Source organism: Manis pentadactyla, chromosome 7, assembly GCF_030020395.1.
Source record: "Manis pentadactyla isolate mManPen7 chromosome 7, mManPen7.hap1, whole genome shotgun sequence".
Lineage (NCBI taxonomy): Eukaryota > Metazoa > Chordata > Mammalia > Pholidota > Manidae > Manis > Manis pentadactyla.
In genome coordinates this window covers 106,394,632-106,417,557 of record NC_080025.1, presented here as the reverse complement: position 1 = coordinate 106,417,557, position 22,926 = coordinate 106,394,632, and the positions used below count along the sequence as shown (strand labels likewise).

Sequence of the window (22,926 nt, the reverse complement as noted above, 5' to 3'; positions counted from 1 at the left end):
CAATTGCAGTTCTATAAAGACAGCTCTCACTGTGTGTGAACATTAGGTTGAGCACATGCATTTATGTCCATACTCTCACTGAATCTGAATTACACCTCTTCAAGGTAGGTTCTTTAATTATTCCCATGTCACAGATAAGCAAACTAAGATTTAGAGAACTTAGATATAATTGCTCAAGGTTGTAGAGCTGGGCTGGATTTTTAGCCTTGGGAAACCACAGAGTTCTTAATTGCTGTGCTCTCGCTTCCCACAGACCTTTGAGTGACAGGTACTTAGATTCCAAGTGAAGCCTGGTTTGTCTGTCCAGCTGCATAGCTCACTCTAAAGTCTTACATTAATATCTTTCCATTTCAGTGGATGAGGGCAGGGTCAATCTGGGGGTGGCACAGGGAGGAGAAAGAAGGAAACCCAGAGAATTCAAATCTTAACAGGAAAATGGCTTGAAATAGCTAAATGTGTGAGTTGGAGCCAAATAGTTTGGCAGATGCAGCCATGTTCAGGGATATGTGATGACAGGGACAGTCCTTTTTCCACTCCACTTTGAGCTGTCTTTACAGAACTTTATCTTTTATGTTCAAAGATCAAATGGAAAAAAAAAAAAAAAGATCACACTTAGTGAGAACTAGAGGAAATAAACTGGTGGCAGTTAGAGTAAAAATAGCTTCTCTGTGGCTTTAGACCACAGGAGTTTTCTCATTTTAAGAGGCACAGGCAAATCACTTAAACAAGGCCTTTGGGCTGTGTTCGTTTCATGTTTCCTCCCACACCCATGACGGTTAAAGTTTTAGACAGTCACAGCTCTAACCTGAGGAACCGTATAATAAATGGAAGCACAACCAGGCCAGACTCATCAACTCACAAATGCAACTGTACTACAAATCCAGTCTTCTTTTTAACCAGTTGTTTTGTGTGGAAAGGGGTTAGAGAAGGTTGTGAAAACCCATAGCCTTAATGAGAGAACTTCCTCCATCCTCAAGCCCTGTTTCTAACCTCCTCTGACTCTGGACACAAAGTCTCTTGTTGGCCAAGATTCAGCGAATCCTCACCTCGCTGCCTTGTCCTCCACATGCAGGTTTGTCTGGGCTAGATAATGAGGCCCACCCGAGCTCTTCCTCAGACCTAGGGTGACCAAGCCCACACATACCCAAAGACAGCCGGAGATTTGGGGTTCCCACCTCTGCCTTATACTACTATGGTTTAGACCAGAATTTGGGAAGCACTCCTTGATCTTAGAGTCAAGCTAACATCTGGAAAAAACCTAGGATGTCACCAACTTCCTAGCAAACCTGCAGACACAAAACTGAATCACCTAAGGAGACTCTCTGAAATACTCCCTGCAATTTCCTATCTTAAGACACAATGCCAGACAAGTCAAAATGGGATCAGTCTCAAGATGAGACAGACAAGAGTGTTTACCCTGTCCTTTTATGTGCACCAAGAGATTTCATACACTCTGGTCCAAGGTCAAATGTATCCTTTGTTAGTAACCCAAACCCATCCCCCACACCACTGCACTTACCGGTAGAAAGTGGCGTAGTCAACAGTTGAATGGCAGGCCTGAAACTCCCAGGATTTGAGTTTCTGGCATTCCCGATGGGCTCGGAGCTTTACCTTCACTGTCCCTTGACAGAGTTCAGGCACTGGTTTTCTCTGTGGTCTATTGCAGAACTCATTGGACTCTACCCTCCAGGACTCGGCAAAGTCATCCACATCAAACTTGAAGTTTCCATCTCCACCAATTAAGTCATCACGCTTATGTCCATTGTAGTTGCCACAAAGACCACAGAGTCTGCCCTTGAGATGGGGGGCAGCCATGACTTCCACAAAACTGTCTCCATCCCAGGATATTTCCAAACCTAGAGGCAAAGGAGAAGAAAAGGGGATCAACCACTCTCCTTTCATAGGGAACACTAAGGGCCTGTCCACATTCTCAGTTACCTTTAACCTCGCCACGTTGAATGTTTTGTGATATCACATGAATCACCTACTTTTTGGGACTTAGAATTTTTTAATTATATAAAGTTTGCCTTTATAATGACATTTTATGTAACCTGGTTTGACTTTTAGATTTGACTCACTGACTATGTTACTCGAGGGTTTATGTTTTTGCCTTTTTGCAGAATAATAGTGTTGGTTTAATTTGTGCTTTCATTTATCCAATGACTACTATAATAAGGAAATGGCAAGGTAACAAAGATAATAGTTTTTTAATGTAATTTTTTCTTTATCCCCAAATCCCCTGTATGATTATACCAAATGTCAAATGAAAATTTCCAAATTATTTGCTACCATTGACAGTATTAAAGGAATAAATACATAGCTCTGAATACATGCTCTTCAAAGAACAACACACATATGAATCTTCAGTATTGGAGGCTATCAGGCCATGGGAAAACCTTCCTCATGTGCTGGGTGTCAGCAACACAGTATTTTTTGGTTCACCAAGGAAATGATCTTCACTCCAGAAGGCAGAGAATGTAGGTCCCTCATGGTTTACTGAACTGACCATCTAAAATATTGGAGAGTTTGAAAACATTTACATTTCTCCTAATACACAGGCCCAAGGCTTCTAGGACCCACTCTAGCCAATGACCCCACTGAACTGTAGAATTTCTATGTCACATGTAGGACAGCCACATTTGCTGTCACACAGCACAGATCAGTAGATGAGTATGACTAGTATGACTAGCAGGTCAAAAGAAATGTTCTCATATCCATCCTGATACTGTGTGTGAAGATAGTGTCCATAAGGTAAAGGAGAGGACTTTACGAAAAGTCTTCTGGGGTTCAACCCAGAGCAAATAACAAACACTTCTGGTCAGAGTGTTTCTTTATGTCTCAAGTGTGTACTGAAAACTTTTCTTACTATTCTCCTAGGAATACTCTGGCAGTGCCTGTGCCCTCCAGGGAATGAACAAACTAGGTACCTGTTTTATAGCATGAACACCAACAGAATATCTACAACAGGTCAGTGTACATTTCTGCCCTGGGATGCCTCCTTATTCACTGTCACTCTCTCCTAAGATTGACAACCTATAAAGTCTCTTTTTAACAGAAAAAGAATAGGTTTCCCCATGTGTGTTTTTATCTTACACTCTTGGGTTTCTGACAAAACCTAGTCTTTTGTTTAGTCTATTCTGTGCCTCTGGAAAAAGCAGCATGACTTTCCTCCTAGAAGACTTTGCATTTGTTCCTGAAGTATCGAGATTAGGCCAGTAAGCAAATGTTCGGATGATTCAAAGAGGTTAGAGAATAAAGTGATGAGCAGAAAGAAGAAAGTGGGGTCAGGGTGGGGAGAGGGAATGGATCTTGTCTGGATATAAAATTGGCATAAGGCAACATCAGAGTGATGTAAGATCAGTAAGAAATGCCCAGAAGTAAGATTTGAAAGCTAGTATTCCCTCAGTCTGGAGATGGTCCAAGAGTTCAAGAGAAAGCTGGCCAACGAGCATTCCTGTGAGAAGGCCACACAACTGCCACAAGAAAGAGTTATAGATCCACTTTGGGGAGAGTTATTGGTAGAATAAACCAGTGGTCTAAAACTGGATTTCTCAAGATTAAACAGAAAGGCCCATGTGGAAATCACTGTATGGCAAGTGAAAGGAAAGGAAGCATTCTTAGTCCAAGGCCAATGGTAGAGATTTCTTGGTTTGGAGAAGAAAATGGGTTTCTATTTAAGTTTCTAAGTGCTTTTTATTTAAGAAAAGCACTTAAGTAAAGTTGGGTAAAGAAGCAAGAAAGAAGGTTATAAGAAATTCTCTCTTGGAAATAATTCGGTGAAGAAACACAGTGATGGGACGAGGTGATCAGAGAAAGGACACACTGCTAAAATATCCACTCACTGGACTGACCTCCTGTGTGTGGCTCTCTGTGAGAAGATGGTGTCAACTGTGACAACCACAGCTATCATAGAAAATGATTCCTATTTCTCCATACCCCATCATCTAATACATTATCTGGCACATAGCACATACTCACTGAATGAATGACTTACCCTGTATATTGAAACATCAAATCTGCAAAGCCAAAGAAATTGTGAATTTCATGCTAGTTAAGACACTGAAATAACAGTTTTGAAAAAAGACAAGCAAACTATAATATGATTTGTAAAACACTCTCTAAGGTATAGAAGAAACAACCTCACAAGCCTGTAGCCAGGCAGCTGCCCAGCAAGACAAATGAGGGGAGAAAATCAATTCCATATAACACTCTAACTTTTAAAGCATATTTCCAAAGATTTTCCATGTTGCAAAATTTTCCAAACTACAGATCTTTTTCCTAGACAGCAGACAAATACTATTCTTCCAAATGCCACAATGGCTGAGAGTTTACATCCAGTGGAGTTACAGCATCACTAATGACAATATAATAAATTTGAGACTTTGGGCAACTGAGTTCATGGGAATACAATTTACAGTAAAAAAGCCGATCAATGTGTTCTTTCTTTGCAATGGCCTGGTAGTCTCTGCATGCTTAGGAAGATGCAGACCCACTGTGTTTTCAGTAACTCTTCTCCAAACACTTGGCATCTCAGTCACAGACCATGGTCTCCAAAGTAAGAGAACAATTTCTAATTCATTTTCTTTTCCTCCTCTTTTCTTTGTTATTATTGTATTAAGAGAGTTTTCATGGACCAATGCTATGCTTCATGTTGTGGAGGGATGATTTATTCAACTGCAGATCCCTTTGTCCACTGCTAGATCATACACATGTGTGTTTGCATGATTATTTTTACCCTCGACATGAGTAAAACCCATGCAAAGTAAATTACAGTGGTGACAGGCAAAAAAAATGAGTAAGTTGCAATTGAAGAAATTGCTCTTCCAAATGATTTTTTAAATAGGCATCATATGAGATGAAAACATCATGGAAGTGTTTGAGGGTCTAGGGTTAGTCCTTTCTGCAGCTGGGGTGAGTTTCCCAATTCCTCTGCATGGGAAATTGGGTAGAAATAACTGGCAGAGTCAGAGGCCAAAGCCGAAGCACATGTCCCATCTGGGGATGTAAGCAGCAGCCGCATTCCTTCCACTGGATGAAGGGGCTTCCAATTTTCCCTTCTCACCAGTGAATGTTTCACCAACTTGTTTTTTACTCTTCATATGTGTGATCTGGCTCCATACCAGTAGTTTAGGAGTTGTTGGGTTTGTTTGTTTGTTTGGGGGGAGGGTATTGTCACTAATTTTGTGGTTGTTTTTGCTCGTTGAACTCTGATTTTTTGTTGTTCTCGTTGCTTTTGCTGTTGTCCACTTAAAAGAGAGAAGAGGTGCAAAATCTGTAGCTACACCAAAATGATGCATAAAAATGGATGGCTTTTCTGTTCATATTTTACACCAAAGGAAAAAAAGAAAAAGAAATACATATATATTCTCCAGCTTCATCAAGTTATAGAACTCTACCAAAAGTAAAATAAAAAGCCACACTCCCACGTGTTAATGCTTTCAGGTGGATCTGATGCAACTCTTTCAGGAAGAGCTGATGAAGTGAACAGATGGCAGAAAGGAAGTATTTTTTAAATTAATCACTAAATGCTGAGAGCTGGGGTTGGGGCTGTGATGGGGCTGGGCACTGCTTTCTCAAGCAACCAAGCCTTGCTCTGTGCTCTCTGCACTACCCACTAAGCAGGTATTAGGTAAGCAGGTAAAGCCCTGATTCCACCCAAACTACATGCCCACCTGTGCTCCGCTGCCAATTGATTCCATCATGAAGGGCTGAGCCCATAAACCACTGGGCAGAGTCATTCTTCCCCCATTTCCCATCCTCCAGCTGCAGGCTTGATTTAAGCTGTTATTTTGAAGAATGTACCCTTTGTTCATAAGAGCTTATGAAATTAAAAAAAAAAAATCTGTGGGAGAAGAACACTCAAAGGCTATACTGTGATATTTTAAGTAGGCAATAGGTGATAAAAGGAAAATACCCCTGAGGGATAGTGCAAACCAAAATTGGTCTGGGGAAAACAACTGTTGTCTGGAAATGGAATTGTTCTACTCAAAGAATAGTATCTAAGCAAATTTGATGCCCAGACAAATACAGTTCTTCCCCAGGAGGCAGAAAACTTGTGCTCTGTGAGTGCCACAGAAAAGTGCTCAGCTGGGTATTGAGGGTGCCATATAAATTACTTGCATTGTGATGAGAGAGGTGGAAAAATAAAAAATCATAAAACTGAGCTCAGGTCTAGAAGAGTTAAATTCACTAATCTAATTGTGGTATTTCTGACCTACTGTTATTATCTTAGCAGCTTTGTCCTGGTGCTCATTTTTACAATGTGGAATCCTTACAAAGAGTACACTTATTCCATAAGGTATTGCCAGCTGTGAGTGGAACATTATGGAACATCCTACGCTGTCAGCAATCGTCCAGTATCCAGGATCCCTTTGAGAACTGGGCTGTGGCTGACGAATAATTTCCATATCAGTAGAATCCACCGTGCTCAGCTAGCTTGAAAACACATAAGCAAGGTGCTTCTAATTAGTGCTGTGTAATAATGGGTCACCTTGAGCACATTTTACAGGGAGCCACAAACCGTTGCCTCCTTTAAAAGAATGAGTTGAGGCCCACATCTGCAGAATGGCAAGTCGTTTGAATACAACAGGTGTCTGAATTTTCTGGGGAGGACTAATTCCTCTAAAGTTGAGTGAATAGAGCTTTTCACAACTGCCACTTTCAAAGTCAAGAATGGGCTTCTCCCCCTCTACAGAATGTTCCAATACATTGATACTTAACATTCTCTCACTGAAACTGTGTCATATACTCTCTAAATAAGAGCTCCCTGGGCTTCTCCTTGGCCCCCTGCCTTTACTTAGCTAAGCGAACATTCCGTAGGCTCAAATAAATTAATCAAACATACTTTGGCTTGAATTGAAACAATTAACAGTGCTCTGAAGGTACAGCAGGGAACAGTCTCTACAATCCCTCAAAAGTGCCTGTTACATCAAATGTTTCCCTTTTGGGTCCATATTATCTAAAGGAACTGGAACCCAATTGATCTTTTATAGTGTTAAATTATCATCATTGCAAAAAACAAGAAGTATGCTGGTTTCATCAAGTATTATGCTTAAAGAGAGAGTGTACGCCAGGAAAACATGCAGTTAGATATCCAATCGACAAACAATGCACATTAGCCATAGGTAGCATGAAAGGACCATACATGATATAATAAAATGTGAAACCAGCTGACTTCATCCTTTGGGACATACGTTGAAGGACTAGATTCTGTTCCTAAGTAAGCCTCTCTTAGGTAGCACCTCATAGATAAGAATTTGAGCCTCCTTGAACCCCTAGGAGTAGCCTGTTAGCAACTACGAACAGTTTGGTCTAAAGAGGATGCATCTGCCACAGAAAGGAAATACAAGTCCAGCAAGCTTCAGGCAGCATATGGGATGCAAATAAAGAGGGCTCATTGGCCAGCTCTGTGGGCCCACAGCTGGAGGACAGACTTTCAGAGAAGGTCCTACATATCCTCCAGAGCCAGTGGTTCTAGCCATCAGCTCAGCGATCATCTTTCCCCAGGGCCAAGAATGGACAGGACTGCTGGTCACACAGTCTGTCACTCACATTCCCATCTGCATACCCACACATTCATGACTGACTTTTGAGGATTCCCCCCTTCTTGGACAGATGCTATTTAGGAAACAGTTTCTCACAGATGGTTAACTACACATTACTGGCTGAGCTGGGAGAGACACACTGACAATTCCAAGCTGGACATCAGTGGCCTAAAATAGCAACAAAACATGAGAAAGAGGTTATTCAGAGAGCAGAACTGCTATTTTTGGAATGAGGATGGAAAAGCACTGGATGTCAGCAGATTGTAAGACTGGTATGACTGGCATCTGATAGCAAGGCTCCACGTTGTGTAAATTTCTCCAGGTATTTTTGTGGCAACTTCCAGATCTCCCTTCAAAGCCCAGGTGAGTGAGGATGAGGCGAGGCCTGCAGTTGGGACACTCGCCTGCCTCCAGGTTTTCCTCCGTGGAGGAGGAGCAGCTGCAGCCCCCAAGAGCTCAGGTGATGCCGCTGGGCTGGCTGGCGGGGCAGAGGGAAGAGCCGGAGGGACACTGAAGCCCGGTGCTTCTGAAGGCCCACCTGCTTTGGTCGTCACTTTCAAGAGGTAGCCATCCAGGTCGATGTGAAACTGCGGCGCCTGGCAGGGCAGCGCGATGCGCGAGCCATTCCAGCGCACTGTCAGGTGCTGCTGGAGGCTGACGGTGCTGGCACCCAGCACCAGGTCCACCGACTTGGTCCAGGAGAAGGAGCGGGTCCTGCGCGCATCGTTCTTCACCAGCACCTGAAAGGGCGAGGCAGGGGAGGAGCAGTCTTTTGTCAAAACGTACTGACAAGTCCCCTGAAAGTTAAATGTCCGACCGTCAAAAGTGTTGTAGTGGGGATCTCCGAATACCGTGCAAACGCCAGGCTCTGCAGATGAGTGAAAGACAAAAGCAGGGTCATAAACCAAGCAAAGGATTCACAGAGAAGTCAGGGGTCCCTGCAAAGTAAGGGGCACCTGTGGATGAGGCAGGGCCCTAGCAGAGATACACTAAGGATATCAACTTAAAAAAATTTTTTTGTGTGGTTGTTTTAAACATTTATATCAAACCTCATAGGACATGTAATGCTTCTGGTGCTTTTTATACTTAGAAGTTATTTGTAACATTTCTGAATTTTTTAGCATCTCTATTTTAGAGGCTTGAAATGCTTCTACGGCCTTAATGTAAGGGATGGAGAAATGGAACTAAGATAATTTTGGAAACAGAACTGGCCTAACTTCATAACCCACATAAACAAAAACGAACAAACAACCAAAAAAAGGCAGCAATATAAATGACAACACACCAAAGCATTAGATTATTTCCATGTAACTGATTCAAAAATGATGAAACGGGATCTAAATGTTATTCACAGTTATAAAGAAAAGTATTACATTCAGTAGGCATGCATTTACTACGGACAAATAAATAAAATTGTCAAAACAGATACATGTTTAATATGGCTAGAAACCAAGAACTGACAAAGCTAATAATCTCAATATGTTTTACAGAAATACAAGGTTCCCATATCCTGATGTATGTATCAAAAACCAAAGTTAGATAAAAATTAATTGAAAAACCCATCATTTAGTAAATTTTAAAAATTCCAATGAGTGCATTACTTGAAAATACTATTAAATCAACTACTTATAAGACCCAGGTAAAGTTTTCCATCTTGGGTCATCACAAAGATGTTTCTTTTTTTTTTAAAATGAAATTTGGCATTGATTTGTTCTCCATGTAAAGATATGTCACCTATTTTCAAGGAGGCATGAACAACCAGGAAATGAGCGATTCATTTAAAGAAATTAGTCCACATGATAAAAGAACTACAATAAAAAGAGCAATTTCCAGGTAACACCAGAGCAGGTCAAGAACGTGAGACTACCATACAAGTAATTGCTCTAAATATGTAAGGGAAAACTTAAAAGTCAAGACGGAGAAAGGATGTGCCAACTGCTCTGATAGGACCAACAGGATCCAAGGCAAACATTTGCTTTTAATTTCTAAAGTGTTTGGAGAGTAATGGTGTTTTATGTTATGAAACATTATACAATTGATATATTTCATATGTCAATTGCAGGTGGCTCCGTATACATCATAGGTATTGGGAATTCGATAAATTAATTACTTGTTCTAAGTTAGCTTTCCTTGTCAGGATTTGATAGAGACCCAAAAAGAGATGACTTTGGCGTATAGCACAGTTTCGATGAATAAGACTTCAAGGAACATATAAGAGGCACTACTTGCGGAAGGAGGATGGAAGAAGCGGGTGGGAGGGAGAAACTCTGAAAGCTCAGTCGCACAATTTTAATCCACCCTTCCTTTCTGTTCCTTTCTTGTCCTTTTCTTGGTGGTTTTCTCCTTGTGATTCCAATTTCACTATTTGTTGCTTCCACTGTTCCCCCACCCCCACCTTCCTAACTGGAATCCTTCCCCGAATAGGAGCCAAACACCCCCAAATGCCACACATAAATCTCAGCCATCTGCCTAGCCATGAACTTGCTGGCCAGTATTGCTGTCACACAGAAAAGTCACCTTCCATGCTCTGGCACAGTGAGCACCTAACAACCCACATTTCACTCCCCAGTCCTCTCTCCACGTGATCACAGAACTGTCCTTTCACACATTTCCTTCACATTCTGACAATTGGAATCTCTCCCTGGCATGAAAATTGTGCTTTTTGGTTGAGAAGGAGTGAGGTAGTTCTTGGGACACCCTGAGTGGCCTCAGGAGAATTATAGTTCAGAGTTAACACTACCATGTGCCACAAAAGGAATAAATGTTTAGCTGACCACCACAGGCACCAAATGTAAGAGAAGGGGTTTTTCAGAGTTCTTAACTCTACATACTCCACAAAAATAACAAAACCAATCAAGGCTTTTGCTTTTGTAACAACTGGGCTTCAGCGTGGAAAGGTTAAGGCACTAAGAAAAGAGCTAAAATTATACTCCTGCAGAAATCCTCTCTAGCTGTGAGCAGGAGCAGGAATCCTATACCTTCTGTCTAGAGTCTGTAGCAGCAAGCTTCTCCCTGTGCCAGGGACAGGCCATGGCTTCTCCTGGTGTTCTGTCAATAATTGCATCAAAATTAACATTAACAAAAACAGTAATAACTAACACTTACCAAGAATTCAGTACATCCCCTAGCACTATTCCACATACTTATTGATCATGGATACATAAAAAGGAAATAGATTCTTAGATTGTCTCCTAACATTAAATAAGCAACTTGGCATTTGGTAGTGAATCCATGAAGTGAACAATTATCTAGTCATTGAAAAAGATTGTGAATAATGTGCACGATTGAGGAAGTACTTATGACATGTTAAGTGAAAAATAGGAAACAAAATTCTATCTGTGGGATAATCTTAACTGTGTTAAAATAAATACACAAACACACACATTCCCCAAAATTGTAAACTGTGGTTATTTCTTGGTGGCAGAACTATGAGTGATACTTTTTCTTTCTTCCTTATGCTTTTCTGTTTCATCTTGTTAGAGTTCTGTTTTTAAGAGTCAAAATGCAGATTCTTGTAGATAAGGCCAATTATGTGACAAAGCAAATCCTCAAGGAAGCAACAGAAAATATACTGCCTAGAGTGGCCCTGGGGACCCTGGGCTTACTCATAGCTGGGCGGGAACCAGTGAGGGACATGCAGGGAGACCAGGCACGGGAAATCATGTGTGAACAGGGCTGTCGGGAAAGATATTTTTCAAGAGGCCCTAACTGTGCAAGAGCAGGGTTTGGAGAGCAGGATGACTTTTTGGTGTAACAGCAATATAGAAGAGGCCAACAAAATTTCATGGCTAGGAAGATGGCTGAGAATCATGCATTGCATTTGGGAACACTTGTATCATGAGCTAAAATAATTTTGAAGCCTTGGCCCTTTTTCCTGGCACCTCAAGGTCCCCATGCCAGATCCTGCAGGAGCAGTGAACATGTGCACTGGAGAATGACTCAAAGAGAGAATCTCAGGGTTACAAAACTCGGCCTCTCTGGAAGGGGAAAGGGCAAGAGAAACACGTAGGGGACAAAATGAACATTGTAACCTCATGTAATTTTTTTTCAGTGGACCCAGAGAAATGAGCTGCTGTCCAAGAAGTCCAGATGTCCGGTCAGATTCTTTGGAAAGCTTGGAGTGATTGCTGGAGCTAAATAAACAGGCCATTCTATTACTAACCTTGCTTGAATATATGTAAGTCAGAGAATGGAGAGAAAAATGCCAAGTTACACATAGTGGTACATTTTTTCATAGTCCTTTGAATCAAATCATCAGATGTCACTTTTATTTTGGTTTGTTTTCAATATATGTATACAATGTCTAGGCACAGTGGAAAAAAGATTAGAGGTATATAAACCCAATATTAAGAATGTTTTTTTTCTCTTAGGTAATGGAATTATGAGTAATATTTATTTTCCTCTTTCTTGTTTATGTGTAATTATAGTATAATTTACATTACATTTCATTGTTTACAATGACTATGTGTACTTTTTGGATAAGAATATATGTTTTAAAAGATTAAAAATCGTGGATTAAAATATATTGCTTTGATGTTACATACTTTAATAAGATTGCTATGAGAATTAAGAAAGCCAGACTACTTCTAAAAACATAATTCCAGTATTTTTCTCTTAACCTCATAGGTGCATTTATTTCTGCCATTGGTATATTTATTGTAATGAAATGCCTTCCTTCTGAGAGCACTGATTATTCTCAAAACATCCGTCTAAGAAAATTAAGGAAAAGGTATACAGCTCCATGTTACAAAGAAAATGAGGGAAATTTAGTAGACTCTAACCCCCTTCCCCAAATGCAACAAAACAAAAATAGCAAAGCAAAAGGAAGAAAAATAGTATCATTCATGGTTCCACCACCAAGAAATGACCACTGTTTATAATTTGGGGGTGTGGGGATTATGTATGTGTGTGTGTGCATGTGTGTGTTTTAACATTATTAAAATTATCCTGTACATGAAATTTTATTTCCTGTTCACTGAACATGTCATAAGATTTCTCCAGTCATTAAAATCACTTCGAAAACATAGAAAGTGACTTTGATCCTCAGTCTCTTACTTCTGCAAAGAAGAAGTTCTCTCCAACTCATTGTGCCGCACCACAACCCAGATAGCACATTCCCAGGGAAGTGTTTTAGCCAGAAGAAAGTCTGTCATTAAAAAACATGGATTTAAACTTTTCTCAGCACAAACCGCAGGGAAACAGGCCCTGTGGGAATTCAAGCCCAGTAGGTCCTGCAGGGGCTCCAGGGAACCTCAGGTGGGTAAGAGTCTTGGAGATGCCAGGTTTGAGTCAAGAACCAGGAAAGTCTGAGATTAGAAACAGTGCCCCTAACACCAGCTTTTACTGCTGCTGGTGCAGGCTCCTCCCGAACATGATGTAAGCCTCCAGTATTAAAAGGCTACGTGTGACCCAGCAGGAGCTGAACTTGGCACGGGAAGTTCTGGCCTCACTCACAGATGCCCCTGACAGCTGTTGTCCCCAGGGAACCTCAGGGCCAACAGATGCTCCAGCAAGGGGCATCTGGATTCCTGTAAGATTTTATCCTTGACTTCTTAATTCAAGAATTTAATCTAACTTTACTGTGTGAATGAAGGGGTCAGGTGATTAGTGGGTCCCTTTCCACCGATCTATAATTCAGATATACTTACAAGTCTACATATGATTAACTACTTTAAAAAAAGTTGAGTAGGCACCAGAAATAGTATATATATAAAAACATACTGAGCAGGGATACCATTAAGAGTGTAAATTTCTTTTCACATATTTTCCATAACCCTATATACTCATCAACTGCAAACAAGAGAGCAAAGAAAGTGGTCCCTACCTCCAAGACCTAATCTAAACCCTGAAGCCACGGCTGACCTCTTTGGGCCTCCCCAGCTGACCCCAGCGGGTCCTCACCTCTCACCTCAGCTCCTGCAGGGCCTGTGCCTCCCCCACACTTTGCAGTTCACAGCACGGATCCTTCAGCTCCTGGGTCAAGTGCCAACTCCTCAGAGCAACTCCCTGATGCCTCAGCCAAAGTCATGTCTCTTCTAAATCCCAAAAGCAAAACTGACCACATAGCTCAGACTTTCTGAGGCAGTCTTAATGTCAAATATTATACCCCATGGATGCATTATGTTTTTCAGTTTGGGGGTTAAAAGTATGGTTGCCAAACCCATAGCATACTTATGATAAATTAGTTTCTACTCTAGCATATAATTATAATGTATCCTTAACTCTTAAACCCAGCCTTAAACTCCTTATATGCAAATTTTATTTATACTTCTCAGTACCTGCACATTGTCTTGGATATTGGAGGTCTATATAAATTAAAAGGATTCATCTTTGCATTACTCACAGAAATCCCTGGTACACATATAGGTTACGTATCAATGCATATTTGTTGAGCAAATGGGTTAATTAATTAAAGAATATATTTTAGTGGAAAAAATAAAACTGCCCACACTGAACTTAACAGATGTGTAATGACTGACATACAGCAGGTGATCAACAGAATTTTGCTTAAAAAGTTATTTATTTGGATAATTAATGCTTTCAGAACAAGGAATTAAGGATGCAGATGGAATTAAAGTTCCTAAAAATATGAGATGAGATGGTATCCTGATGATACTCATTAACTGCAAACAGGAGAGCAAAGGAAGTGGTCCCTACCTCCAAGATGAGGTGGGTACCCTGAGATGAGCTAACCCTGAGATGAGAGGGTAGCCTGGATAATCCAGGCAGGATGAATTTCACCACAGGGTCCTCATAAGTGAATGAAGAAGGCAAGAGAGAGAAATCACAGTGATGCCACATGAGAAGGACTCAGTCCACCCTTGCTGGCTTTGAACACAGAAGGGAACCTCAAGCCAAGCGATATGGACAGCCTCCAGGAGCTGGAAAAGGCAAAAAAAAACAGATTCCCCCTGGAAGCTCCAGAAGAAATACAGCCCTGCTAACACCTTGATTTTAGCCTCTTCAGAACCATTTCAGACTTCTGACCTCCAGAATTTGTAAGGTAATAGATATGTAATTGTTTTAAGACACTGTGTTTGTAGGAATTTGTTACAGCAGCAATAGGAAACTAATAAACTTAGCAACAGCCAAGGTGACGAGTCCAAAGTGACTAGTTGATGCCAGACACCATGCCAGATGCTCTCCATATTTTCACTATCTCCTTTAATAACCTCACTACTTCTGGCATGTGGATATTATTACCCTAATTTCTCAGCAATGAGTGTGGAGAGGCTGCCACGCTGCCCATGGTCACTCAGCCAAGGACAGTAAAGGCAGAACTGAACCCAATCCCTGTGGCTGAGGCCAGTGACTTTCCCGCCACGGCTTGATGCTTCCTACAACCTTTGCCTTGGCATCCTGCACAGTTGTTGTTAACTAGGATCACAGCGCAATTTGGGATCTGAAGAAATATGTAAACATTCTCCCTTCCAAATGAACATGACTGTATCTGCTCAGATGTTGAGGTTTATAGACACCTTGTCCCAATCACAATCGATGACCTCCCAGGAGGCTGTAACTTCAGCTTAAGAGAAACTACCTAGAAGTTAACTGTAAATGATATCATATGGTTCTCTTATTTAATGTGTTAATATTGCATCTCCTCAACTATTTAAAGTTCCTAAACTCAGGGATTATATCACCTTTTCATCCATTTCCTCCAGGAAACCTTCCAGAAGGCTGAAAATGCACCGTGTTAACGTAAACTTGTTTAGAGGCTACATTTTTGCCACTCTTATCATCAGAGCTCTAACCTTAAAATTTTCTGCTCTCTCTAAATTAGAAATTTTTATCAATTAAGAGACCTATGAACCTGAGCTGAAGAGATGAGTTTTGCATACTCAAGTTAACCCAGCTTCCAGCTTTAAAGTCATCTTAGAGCTTTACAAACATTAAGTATATTGCTTTGTTGAGCTTTCTGGGTTTGAATCCCTATCTTGCCACTTAATGACTACAAAATCATATACAACCCTAGCTTGTTCACCTATAACACAGATCTAAGAACAAGGACCTTGCAGGGCAGTTATAAATACAAAGATAACACTGCAGGAGAGCTCGGAACATAACAGATGAGCAGAGAAAAGTCATTCTTAGTTTTATCATTATAAATGCTATGTGAATCCAGCAATTAGATATCCACTGTTGGCTAAAGGAGGTCTGGATAGAACTGTAACATACATATAAAACATGAATTTGTTGAAAAGACAATGTGAATTGAGTTCATCTATAAAAGGAAGATGCATAAAATGCAGATTTAGGGCCAGAATGGAGTAAGCCTTCTAGGCCAACTGGTTAATAAAGTCATGGACATAATAAAATCATGCTTCCACAAGGAGAGCAGGAGACTGATCTGGCCAGAGTCGGGAGTTGTTTCAGGAGATGTGAGACACCCAAACTGTCTAAATAGATTGCCTTGAGATTTACTGCCAGCCTGAGAAGTTTAAATGTATTCCAAAGAACCAACATTTCTTAATGTGTTTCCTATGAAACATCAATCTTGCCAGTTGCTCTGCCAAAATAAGTAGAAATAAAAAAAATCTCTGCAGCTGAAATTAGCTCAGGAGGTACTCTATACTCCATCACTCTCCTGGAAGTTTACCCTGCACATTGGCATGTAAAGGGCTCTGTGAATTCTGCAGTAACAAAACATATATAAGTTTACTTGACCCAGTGTTTCCCTGATGTATTTAATCATAGAAACTTGTTTTGCAAATATTACTCATTACTATCCCTCAGCACTGGCGTTTTATAAAACAAACTTTGGGAAACTCTGGGAAAGACCAAGGAAGGAAGCTGGCATAGGTTCTTGCAAAAGCCAAGTTCGGTCCTGACTGGTATGCAGAAAGGGCCCAAGGGTAAACGACAGAGGTTAGCTGCAGGCAACTGGATGAGGGCCTGGCTGCCCTGGGAATGGGAAGGAAATTATTTATTAGAAAAACAACCTGAAGAGACAATCAACCAGACATGATGACTGATTAGCAACATGGGAGAGAAATGCCAAAAGAATGAGAATAATAACATTAGGGCCCCAAACCTGTGCAGCTGGGGTGACAGGGGTGCCAGTCAACAGATAGGGGTTGGAACCAGCCATTAACCCTTCCATCCAACCCCCAGCCCAGATAATTAGGGGAATCAAAGGTAGCAACTGGTAATAAAATTCAAACGCAGTGCTTCGAAAGAATGTGGTCTCAAAATAAATTAGAAGCCGAGATCCACCATATTAGCATCTTGTCAAGAAGTCATACATTGAGGACCTCGAAGTTTGGACAAATCTGAAACCAGTATGAGAGTGGAACCACTGAGGGGTACTGTGGAGGCCGAGCTGGGAGCTCACAGGATGAAAAGGCACAAAGGAAAAGAGACCAGATCCATGTCCCAAGGAGAGAGATGGAAGGGTGAGCAGGGTGGGGGGCAGTGGCTCAGAGCAGAGAGCATTGATCAGCACGGGAATGCAATAAGGAGAAAGAATGACAGTGTTCATAAAACTTCACATCAAAGGGAACTCCAGAGTGCAGCTAATGAGGCATCTCTGCAAACTCCCAGGGAAGATGGGAGTGCAAGCATTGTAACCCAAGAGGCTGAAGAGGTTCAGTGACCTCATCCATGTAGATATGTTTTTAAAAGGTGAGCAAATACAACTGTTTTCACACAGAAGCCCCTAGTCACGTATAGAGAAAAGAAGTTGGCAAACTTCATGCGTATTTATAGGCAAACCTCCAAAATAAATTAAAATGTAGTCAATACAGAACATAAAACTGTGTTTAAAAGTTTGGGCTTTGGAGTCTCATGGACCAGGGTGTTAGCTGATCTCACACTATTAAGTTCTCAGACATTAAGATCTCTCATTTGTAAAACGAGGATGACAACAGCTTCTGTTTCATGGATCGTTGTGAGGATTAATGGCAGAACACATGGAACATTTATCACCATGTCTGCCACAGGCTTACATTCAATAAATCGCTGCTGATAATAAGAGCAATTGCAGTTGCACAGAAGTAGCAATTTTTGTTCTTATTTTGCTCCTAGGAGATGTGAACTCTGAAAAGGAATCAGTCTTCCTCAGCTTTGCATATAATAATGTGTAATTTACTATATAGTGTTTTCTGTGAAGTATACTTTCTGGTTTCAGAGTTTAGGGTTTGTAGTCTTTGTTCATTTTGTCACTTAGCTGTATTTTAGGTGTATCATTGCTAAGATTGCACAATTCCTGCAATCAAAACTGGGTGTTTGCATCTTCCTTGAGACTCAAGACAGTAGCTCTGACTACATGTACCCAATGTCTAATAATGAATTTAAATATCTCTTTACGTACCAAATATGTTCTTTCACAATTAGGCAAGGAAGTCATTTTTAATTGAATGATCTAATAATGGTACATCTATAACAAGAATACTTTCCCAAGCAAAGATTCACAGAAACTGTAAGATATTTGAGAATGAATTCTGGATTAGGAGGCATTAAAAAACTGCAGGTTCCCATCCCAGCTCTTCCAGTTAACGCTACGGTGAGTCTCAGTTTCCTCACCTGCAAAGTGGAAGGGCCAACCTCATAGTTAAGGTGTGAATACACAATTCTGTGCTGCTAAAATGGTGATGTGTTTGAGTGGCAGAGCAACTCAGCTCTTTCTCACTCCTAGTGGAAATTATACACAGTTATTTCAAGTATAAAACCATATATATTTATATTCCTAGTAAAATTTAGGGAGGTCTTCGCTTCCTGCTGGCAATACCACAACTTTGAGTTGCCAGGAGGGAAAAAAAAAAAAAACCCTGAAAAAATAATGGACACATAACACCAAGCCAGTGTGATCTATGAGCAAGCACAGAGCACAGCATCCCTGAGAAAAGGGCAGGGGTGTCGCCAGGTAGAGATGAAACACCAGGCACTTGAGTTTATATTTCATTCAGGGCAGGATGGGGGGACACACTCCTGAACTGGAAACTCCTCCTAACTTCCTTCTCCAGTCTCTAATTCCTACCAGTTGTAAAGCCCTCCAGACCTTCTCTTCTCTTCCTAACTGCAATTGGTTATCATACTGTACAAAATGGCAAAGAAGTCAATGGTAGAAATTCTAGCCCAGGCCCCAGGGCCAGGCTTCCTTGCGGGAATTCAGACTCCACTTCTCACCTTGGACATCCTTTTTAACCACTAGGCCTCCATTCCCTCAGCTGTAAAAAGGAGCTAATGATATTAGTTGGCCATAAGGTGGCCGCAGAATCAAATGTGAGCCAATGAGAGCCCACGACCACGGTGGCTGGACTCATAGCACGTGCTCAATAAACATTAGCTGCTGCTGCAATTATTGCCACTTTTGTTATTTGGTGATGAGGATGACGACTGTTCCCTAAACAGCCAGAACTTGTGCAGGACTAACATTCTGTAGAAACCAGTAATAGGTGGTGGGTAAGAGGTAACTCCTAAAACCTCTAGGCTCCTCTTTCAACTCTGCGCTAACTTAGAGCCAAAAAACTTTAAGCAGCAGTGTCCCTTAGAACAGAACAGACATATAAAACAGACAACAAACTGATTTCCTCATACCCCTTCAGCGCTGCACTGGCTGGGACGTGATTCCCCAGGCAGCATGTGTGGTATGGTGGGGTTTATTTGCCACCCCTGCCTGCCGGTCGGACCTCAGGAGCAGGGACAAACCCAACTCCAGATGCTCAAGCAGAAACTTCAGTGGCCACTTAGCTTAACACCTCCTTGGCAGGGCTAAAGTCAACACCACAAATTTTTCTTCTACAAGCATCTTGAGCTCCGGTTTCAAATTTCCTCGCTTTCCTGAGTTAAGGACAGACTCGGTGTTAAGGGACCTGGAGCTGCTTACAGTCTTGGAGGCCAGAATCCTTGCTCAAACACAGAATCACTAACTTTCAGAACCTCCCTGGAGATTTCTCATAAAATAGTCCCCAAGGCCACTGTTTCATTAAATTGTTCTTGCATTCCCTCCCACTACAGCTACTCTTTAACTAGGGATACCTGTAGGCATGCCCAGGGATTTAAGTAAGATGGGCCGAAACCAGCCAGAGCAATTCCATGGCCCTGTGGTAGGTGCGCACAGAAAGCAGGACCCTCAGAGAATAGACATACCAACGCTGCACACAGCTGGAAACTAACCCTGGGGGGTTTAATAAGTCACCTGGCAACTGTGAGCCTCCTCACACCCTGAGTTGCTGAAATCTGATATTTCCTGTTACTTGTGGGACACGTAGTTGAGGTTATTTCAATTAAATGCACATCTGTGCTCAGTATACCCTACCCACCCCTGTGTTATGTAATCATGAACTTTCATTTTAGGTTGGGATTCTGATGGTTAGGACTGATGTAGCTACAGGCACAGCTTAATGAAACCATGAGACCTGGGGTTGAGCAGCCGCACCTGGGTGGGCCTTGGCTGCCTCTGGTCCTGTAGATGGTTAAGAGATTAAATTCTCTCTCATTGTCAACTGCTCTATCTCTCTCTTCCTTCCTTTCCCTCGATACAGAAACACACACACACCTCTTATCATGAAAACTTTGCCAATATGTATTATTTCCATTTCTGAAAACAGACTTTCTGCCAGCAAAGACTTTAACTGATTCAGGTCTCTGTTGGGTGGTTAGGTGAAGATTCCACCTACTGTTTGCCAACATGCAGTAAGATAACATTTCCCATAAACCAAATGCTACACACAGAACAGACAGTGGCCTTCTTGGCACCTAACTCGTGGCAAAGTGGGACTTGCTTGAGGCTGCAGCTCATATTTTGGCAAGAAGTAGCACTTGCACAAAAGCCTTCTAAAGTTGGTTTAGCTCACTTCAAATATTTTAAATAAATCATCCAAGTCAAATTTAATTCTTTTCGGTTGGAAAGGGAGAAAGAGAAGGTCCAGTGTTATTCAAAGACAGTGATGCTTTTCATTCTTCCTCCAGGTCTGATTTTAAGAGGATTGTTTTTGTATTTCGCTGCTGTTGGTGTTACATGGATAGAATCATCACTGCCCTTTCAGATCAGTTCCACAAAGACTGCGTTACTATGTGGAGTATAACCATTTACACCTCAATTATTGCTTCTTACCTGTGGAATTGTAAAGTATCATTTATGTAACATTTACTGGCTATTGTAAAGAGAGGACTGTGAAAGTATTCTATGCATTTACTGAAAGTCCACTCTTCGCTATGCCTTTCAGAGGTCTGAAAGGGCCCTAAACACTACCAAGACACACCAACCCAATGAATAAGGCAGGAATTCTGTGAGATTTTAGAAGCAGACAATGCAATGTCACCATTTCTGGAAAAATGACACTCATTTAACTATCACAGATAATCAAAGTACATTGTACAGTATTCAAAGCTATGTAATCGATCCATTTCATTTGTGTACATATGCATATATATATATATATCCAAGAATTTATTCTTGCCTCCTTCCAATAAAGGATTGGCAACAGTTTTCAGGCATACATATTGAATAATTCCAAACACACAAGGATAGACATATAAGATCAAGTCAGGGATAAACTTACTACTCACAAACTGTGTGCCATTAGTGGTGGGCGGCAAAGTATGTCTAGCTTCCCAGCAACTAAAGCAAAGATGGTGATTTTAATTAGTCAGGATTAATTATGCCTTTGTAATTTTTTATAGGGCTAGGCAATGAAAATACCAAGACACACTGAATTAAATCCAGAGGCTTCTGGTCTATCATTTTTATACTAGCAGAGGTGCAACCTTACTTTACTCCCCTACTTCATCGAATCGCTGTGTGTTAAGAGTAACAGCTACTAGTAGCACAGGTGGGTCTTTCTGCATCCACACAGGCTGCCAGTCCTGTTTATTTAGAGTGCCAGTGGTTCTCAACTAGGGTGATTTGTCCCCCCAGGGGATATTAAACTGTCTGGAGACATTGTTGATTGTCACAACCTCAGGGAGAGAAGTGCTCCTGTCATCTAGTTGGAAGAGACCAAAGGTGTTGCTAAACATCACACACAGGATGGCCCCTCAAAAGAATTATCTATTGAGATTGAAAACTGCAATAACTATGGGGCATGTATGTGTGTGCATATGACTTTGTTTGAATAAGAGCAAAATCAGTCATTTTTCTGACTGTAGAAAACACTAGCCTTAGTTCGTATTTCAGCCCTCATTTGACTTCTCTAGAAACCCATATATAAGAACTTTCATAATTGACAGAGGAGAAAGAAATGAGTCCAGAGGTTTACTCTGGATCCTGGATATAATGAGAAAGAAATTTCAAAATATGAGGTCTCTAGGCTGTAGCTAGAGGATATTAGAATAAATCTACCTGAATGTGTTATGAAAATCTGGGCATTGGTTAAAAAAAACTGTAAGTCATCCCATCTCTTAACTCTGAATAAATAAACTTCACCAAATAGAATGTGTTTTACAGAATTTATGGAAGAACTGCTAGAGAGTAAGAGAGAGTAAACAGATGGAAAGAACACCAAAGGAAATTGAGAAATAGCCATCTGATGATATCATTTAGATCTGGATGGAGAACCACATGCCCGGGCTCTTTGCACAATGACCTGCTAGACGCAGGTGCACAGAGTCAGTGGTCTCCCTGGTGCCCCTCCAGCTGGGTAGTTTTCTCCCTGACTAATTGCCACCATCAGTGACAGAACTCATAGGCTCGTTCACATATTTCACAGAATACAAAATTTAATATGACCCATTAAAAACTTGGTTTGATTTTGTCATGCCCATCCTCCTACTCTTCTTTCTTTCCTTTTTTTTTTTTTCCTGATTAGCCACCAGTATTCTAGATATGGATAGGCTAGCCCTTCATGGATAAACTAACAATGAAATGTGGATTTTTCTCTCAACTGTCTCAATAATCACATTCTTAATTCTTATGAAATCAGATAATTCAAGAGTTAGGCTGTTGATTTATAAGACTGACCATATGTTTTTATTAAGCCATTATTCAGTGATCCTGCCTGTCAGCATGTTATTGGCAGATGTAACCCTTCTGTGCTCAGAAAAATTGAAAGAGTTAGCTAGAAAATCCTAGGAGTTCCACTGAAGTCTGTCTTTTCTTCAACTAGGAGATACTTTCTAGGGAAATGCAAAAATCTCTATTAACAGAGGAAAACTTCACCAATTTAGACGCAACTCTGCTGCTCATCCAGAAAGGAATTAAGCTGAGGCAGCCTCCAAACTACCTGAAAACAAGGTTTCCTCAGAGGGTCTCTGGGAGGATGATTAAATGTAATAATTTGTATACATGTCAACTGGCGCAGCAGTCATAGCTAATTCTTTTTCCTTCATTAATTCCTGGGCTCCATTAAGTCATATTTGGTTGGCCTCCTTTGACTTATTTTATGTACTACAATAGAAAAGTTCTTTTATTAGATTTATAATTTAATTTTCACTCAAACAG

The 22,926-nt window shown here is 41.0% G+C and overlaps 1 protein-coding gene across 2 annotated transcripts in view; it reads right to left on the bottom strand.

The window, feature by feature from the left end:
* BMPER (BMP binding endothelial regulator) overlaps nucleotides 1-22,926 on the bottom strand; it is a 248,989-nt gene that overhangs the window by 81,556 nt on the left and 144,507 nt on the right. For both annotated transcript variants that reach the window (XM_036897495.2, XM_036897497.2), the window contains exons 12-13: nucleotides 8,083-8,412; nucleotides 1,520-1,856 (exon numbers count right to left, since the gene is read on the bottom strand). In XM_036897495.2, coding sequence (XP_036753390.2) covers nucleotides 1,520-1,856; nucleotides 8,083-8,412 — 667 coding nt within the window. The remainder of the gene's footprint in view (nucleotides 1-1,519; nucleotides 1,857-8,082; nucleotides 8,413-22,926) is intronic.